Source organism: Falco punctatus (assembly GCF_963210335.1).
Source record: "Falco punctatus genome assembly, chromosome: 12".
Classification (NCBI taxonomy): Eukaryota; Metazoa; Chordata; class Aves; order Falconiformes; family Falconidae; genus Falco; species Falco punctatus.
The window spans coordinates 8,926-14,769 of record NC_137592.1 but is presented as its reverse complement, the minus strand read 5'-3'; the positions used below and the strand labels follow the sequence as shown (position 1 = coordinate 14,769).

Below are 5,844 nucleotides of genomic sequence, written 5' to 3'. Positions count from 1 at the left end.
GGTGAGAAGAGACCAAGAGCTGACTCCATGGCCATAACAGCCACTTTCATTTGACTCCAAAATGGACCAGCCCCTGCCCAAACCTGAGCCAAGAAGCAATTCTAGTGGCACCTCTGTGATCCCCTATGGCAGAAAGGACAAAACACAACGGGAGAGGAATGAGAATTATGTGAGAGAACAACCCTATAGACATCAAGGTGAGTGAAGAAGGAGGGGAGCAGCGAGACAGAGGCTTGGTGGGATCCTGCAAGCCAGTGGTCAAGTAACCACCTGCCGACAGTCACAGGGCAGCACAGTGACAATGCTCCTTTAGGTGTCTGCAGGTTCTTTGCATCGGCATTCTAGCACAGCTGCCAGATGGGCCAGCAGCTGTGATGCTCCCCTGGATCTGAAACCCTGCATCATTCGTGTCCACCTTGGTTCTAGGAGCAAAGAAATGGTGGAGTCTCATCTCCCAGGGGGAGTGAGGCAGGAGAGCAGCAGAGTGCAGGCCCCAGGTCACACACTGGCAGGCTGTGGCCTGTGCAGAAGGAGGGAACGCTCCTTCGGGTGCCCTGGAACTGCCCCACAAGCATAAACTCCATTTTCAATGTTGGACCTGTTGGAGGCTGCTGTCCTTGCCGAGCAGCTGTGCTGAGCTCTGCCACCTGCCTTTGCACTTGGTTCCCTCAGTGTCACAGCTCTGTCTGCAACAGGACGGGCTCCAGCTGCCTCTGCGTGGGCCCCTGGCTGAGGGCACTGCTGCACATCTGGGCTGAAGCCCCCCAGCTGTGGCACCAGCCCAGCTCTGCCTGGCCATAAGGCAACCTGGTACCAAGTGTCCCCGAGCCCGTGGGTGCAAAGGCTTTGCTTCAGAGCAGAGACATGGCCTGGGCAAAGGAGAGCTGAGTCTTGAGCCCTCGGACTGTGCAATGAAGTGCTGCAATGGGCTCTGCAGGGCTTACTGAAGCACTGAGGACATCCTCCCCGCCCCTGCCTGTAAAACCACCTAACACACCTAAAAACCAAAAACACAAACCAAACCCACCCCAGTCAATAGTAAGACAAAGGTAACTGTGATAGTGACAGTTTGCAACCTCCAAGTCAAACAGCCCTCAAACGAGGGCAAAACCCCGCTTGGGGAGCATGTGCAGTCAGTGAAAGCCTTCCGTGGTGCTGCCTGAGGGTGAGCACTAATGTACATCACGAGTGAGAAACTTGTAACATATCCCGTGTAGGTAAATTAATAAGCAAGGTGCTATGAAGTGTCAAAGTGGACAATGAGGGGATAAGTGAGTGGAGACTCCATGGGAACTTCTGGGATCAGTGGATGGGCTGAACCTGTCATTCCCCCTAGGGACGCCTATAGGGTAAGAACTTTATGCTAGCACTAACTCACGGTAGCTGTTGCTCAGGGTGTTGCTTTAAGCGTGTTTTGCAGTCAGTCTACCATTACTTGCATTCTTTGAACCTTACTCTGTCACAAACTTGCATAATAAAAATCTTCAGCTGAAGTTCATTTTCTATAAGTCTCTGGAGATGTGAGTAGGGGTTTTAAGGGCTCTGACTCAATGATGCTGTCAGCGGGGTTCCTGGATAGGTTGGTAGAGTCACCCTCGGATACAGTGGGCTGTCAAAGCGCAGGTCGTGGGCAGGTTGGTCAGACACAAGGGTCTCGTCTGTCTTCGGAAACTGCCAGGCTCATTAAAAACCAAGAGTCTGAGGAAACCCCTCGTCTTAGTGTGAAAGCACTGCTGCACATCTGGGCTGAAGCCCCCCAGCTGTGGCACCAGCCCAGCTCTGCCTGGCCATAAGGCAACTGGTACCAAGTGTCCCCGAGCCCGTGGGTGCAAAGGCTTTGCTTCAGAGCAGAGACGTGGCCTGGGCAAAGGAGAGCTGAGTCTTGAGCCCTCGGACTGTGCAATGAAGTGCTGAAATGGGCTCTGCAGGGCTTCCTGAAGCACTGAGGACATCCTCCCTGCCCTGCCTGCAGAACCACCAGACACACACGTACACACACGCTCCGTTAGGAGTACTTGGATCCTTTGCTGCAATCTTACTGGTGTCCTGTCTAGGAATGGGTTAACAAAAGTTGATGCTCATGCAAAAAACTTTTTCTAGTAAGGGAATTGCCAGTGCTGGAAATAAGTGTGTCCCCCCAGGTGAGGCAAGGCCCATGAGGGATTGCCTCATCCTGCTGCCCAGCAGGTTCCCCTGCAGCCCCAGGGACAGCTGGAGGGAGCCCAGAGGGGCAGAGGAGGGAGGCAGGGAGAGCTCAAAAGCAGACCTTGGTGGGAGGCTGCTGAGAGCTCCCTGCTGGAGAAATCTGCAGAGCCCTTGAGCCGGTAAGTGTGTGGCTGCAGGGCAATGCCTCTGCAGTTGCTAGCCGGGTCTACAGCGGCTGGGGCCCCCCAGCCTGTGGGACCGTGTGGGAGCCTTTTGCTGTGGAGGAGGCCAGTGTGCTGCAGAGCAGGGCTTCCCTGCTGCAGCGTGGGAGGGCCAGGGCATGTGGGCTGCCTTGTGCCAGGGCCGGCTGCAGGGCTGTGAAGGTGGCTGTGCAGGCAGGGGTGCCCAGGGCTGTCCTTGCCAGCAGGGTCCCTGCAGCCGCGGGGGCTCTGTGCTGGGGCAGGGGCTCTGCCGCCTGCCAGGGGCAGCTCTCAGCCTGCCGGGGGGCTCCCCACAGCTCTGGGGGCGTATGGACTGAGCCCCGAGAGGGAAGGATCTCTCTGCTGTTGAGAGTGTGCTGCATGGCTGAGCGCTGCTTACAAGGATAGGTTACCCTCAGAATATGTCTGGATGAGACTTTTCGTATCGAAGGTCAGCGCAGGGATTGCTATGATAAATCCAGGGCTCTCCTCAATCTGTGTTTTCAGCTTTCTGTTGTTGGGGGCAGGAGAGGGAAGGCAGAAATGTTAATGGAGATCTCGAGTTTGAAGATGTCCCTGAGACTGCCAGCTGTAACTGTGAGTGATGAGGAGGTCTGCCAGGAGCCTGCTGAAGTGCCCTCAGCCACTCCTCCGCCTATGAACAGCAGCAGCAGCACCTTTGCTGGAGCCATCAGGGTCGTTCTGAGCTGCCCTTTTCCCCCTGCGGACAGGACCCTGCGCCCAGCCAGTGCCCTGCAGAGAGGCACGTTTGTGCGGGGCCAGTGCACAGAGGCAGAGATGGGATCTGTGAGCACTGACAGGGAAAGACCTGGCACAGGGAGATACCTCCCACAAGGAAAATCTCCTGACATCCAGGATATTGCAAGGACTGATAGGAAACTTCAGACAGAATTGTTGTTGAAAGGAGAATCAGAAAGCTCTCTCTGACCATGTGCAGTGCAGACCCCTTTCTCTGAGGCATCCCCCTGGCTGCTCTCCCCCCAGCAAAGCCTCTGCCCTCAGGGCTGGGGGTCCCGAGGTGTGAGCCACCCCCTCTGCAGCCAGAGCTCCAGCAGAGCCGCGGTGCAGCTCTGCAGCCACGTGCAGAGCACAGGGGCTGAGAGCAGCTGCCCAGCAATGTTGGTGTGTGGGAGGTGGCGAGCAGAGCTGGGCAAGGGCAGCGCTGCCCTCAGTGCCTGGCACGCTCGCCCTGGACACTCATACCTAGACCATCAGTGCAATTTTACTTCTTTCTCTGCCTTTTGGTGTTAGTTTTATTCTCTTGCTCTTGCTGTCAGGCTCTCTGGGGATGGGTGTTTCAGCTGCAGAGTCACACTCTGACCTTGTGGGTCCTCTCCTGCAGGTGTGTCCATGGGAACAGGTGTCCCAGCTTTCCTCTCACCTGTGGGGCTGTGGGCAATGCCCTATGTGGGGCTGGGCAATGGGCTGGTTCTCCCTGAACCTGATGCTCTTGTTAGGGCACTTGGCTACCTCCTTGAAGTTCCCTTCCAAGCAGTGAGTTGCCCTCCAGAATGGAAACCTGTCCCATCGCACCCATTAGTGATCTGAAAGCCCCACGTAGAGGCGTAGAGTTTCTGTGATGGAGAAAACGCTGTTGGGGAGGGTGAAATGAGCTGTGTATCCTTTGCTGTGGGTGGGATGCTGACTTCTGATGAAAGTCTACAACCTTTACTGGTCTGTGGTGGGTCAGTCTGTTCTCAGCAGTGCCTTGTGGTATTTCAGGGTAACATGGGAGTGTGGCCACCATTCATCTCAGGAAGGTGCAAGCCCATAGAAACTGGGAACCAGATGGACAGACCACCTCCCCTCACTGTGCCCTCACCCACAGGCAATCCTCTTGCCTCACAGACCTCACTCTGTTCCACCTGAGGGCAGCAAAAATGCTCTGCTTTTCTGACATCCGAGAATACGCAACAGGAGAGATGGGGTGAGCTGTGAAATAAACTAAAACTCCCTTAAAATGCCTTCACCCTTCCCGTTCCTTAGCACTGGCGCTGCAGACGCTGAGCAGCCCTTCTGCATTGGCACTGGTTTCACAGGACAAAGTTAAACACCAGGACTGGTCCCTGCTCCCACCCACTCCTGCAGAGTGGGGCTGGCTGGTCAAGAGCCCGTGGGCAGCTGCCCTGCTCTTCATCGCCCACACGGCCAGCACCAAGCAGGGCTGCAGCCACACAGCTGCAGGAAGGTCTCCGAGAAAAGAGAGGGATGTCTGTGTGTGACGGGGGGGTGGTCTGTGGGAAATGGCTTTGATTTTGCTTGCAGAAGTCTCCCCTAAATTATCACTGTCTTTTTCTCCTGTGACAGGATCATATGCCCAGAGGCAGCAGATGCCCAACAGCAGCTCCATCACCCAGTTCCTCCTCCTGGCATTGGCACACACGCGGGAGCTGCAGCTCTTGCACTTCTGGCTCTCCCTGGGCATCTACCTGGCTGCCCTCATGGCCAACAGCCTCATCATCACCACCGTAGTGTGCGACCACCACCTGCACACCCCCATGTACTTCTTCCTCCTCAACCTCTCCCTCCTCGACCTGGGCTCCATCTCCACTATTGTCCCCAAAGCCATGGCCAACTCCCTCTGGGACACCAGGGACATCTCCTACTCAGGATGTGCTGCACAGCTCTTCCTGATTGTCTTTTTCCTTTCAGCAGAGTGTTCTCTCCTCACCGTCATGGCCTATGACCGCTTGGTGGCCATCTGCCAGCCCCTGCACTACGGGACCCTGCTGGGCAGCAGAGCTTGTGTCCACATGGCAGCAGCTGCCTGGGCCAGTGGGTTTCTCTGTGCTGCGCTGCACACGGCCAATACACTGTCACTGCCGCTCTGCCAAGGCAATGCCCTGGGACAGGTCTTCTGTGAAATCCCACAGATCCTCAAGCTCTCCTGCTCACACACCTACCTCAGGGAAGTGGGGCTAATTGTGGTTAGTGTCTTAGTAGTTTTTGGGTGTTTTGTTTTCATTGTGCTGTCCTACGTGCAGATCTTCAGGGCTGTGCTGAGGATCCCCTCTGAGCAGGGACGGCACAAAGCCTTTTCCACGTGCCTCCCTCACCTGGCCGTGGTCTCCCTCTTTCTCAGCACTGCCATGTTTGCCTACCTGAAACCCCCCTCCATCTCTTCCCCATCGCTGGACCTGGTGGTGTCAGTCCTGTACTCGGTGGTGCCTCCAGCACTGAACCCCCTCATCTACAGCATGAGGAGCCAGGAGCTCAAGGGTGCAATGTGCAAACTGATAACTGTATCTTCTTCTGAAGGAATAAAATTTTGAATAACATTTATAATGTAATTTATCACAGACCCAGAGTGTCTTCTGAATTTGTTGTAGTTTCTCAGGGTATTTCATTTCTGATAAAGGTGTCGTCCCCATTCTAATTCTTTCTGTGATTTTCTTTTCTGAAGGTGCCCTGCTCTCTCCTCATCTAACAAATCCAAAGGGCCATTAAACCACTATGTTTTTCCTGGGATTCTTTCTTC

General features: G+C 55.2%; 1 protein-coding gene across 1 annotated transcript; it reads left to right on the top strand.

Moving 5' to 3' along the window:
* Window positions 1–4,533: 4,533 nt before the first annotated feature.
* Window positions 4,534–5,638, top strand: LOC308072174 (olfactory receptor 14C36-like; the record flags this gene model as incomplete). The annotated part of the gene is made up of 1 exon (XM_080408685.1): window positions 4,534–5,638. The coding sequence occupies exon 1, from the start codon at window positions 4,610–4,612 to the stop codon at window positions 5,636–5,638; it is 1,029 nt and encodes a 342-aa protein (XP_080264811.1). The 5' UTR covers window positions 4,534–4,609.
* Window positions 5,639–5,844: the final 206 nt, after the last annotated feature.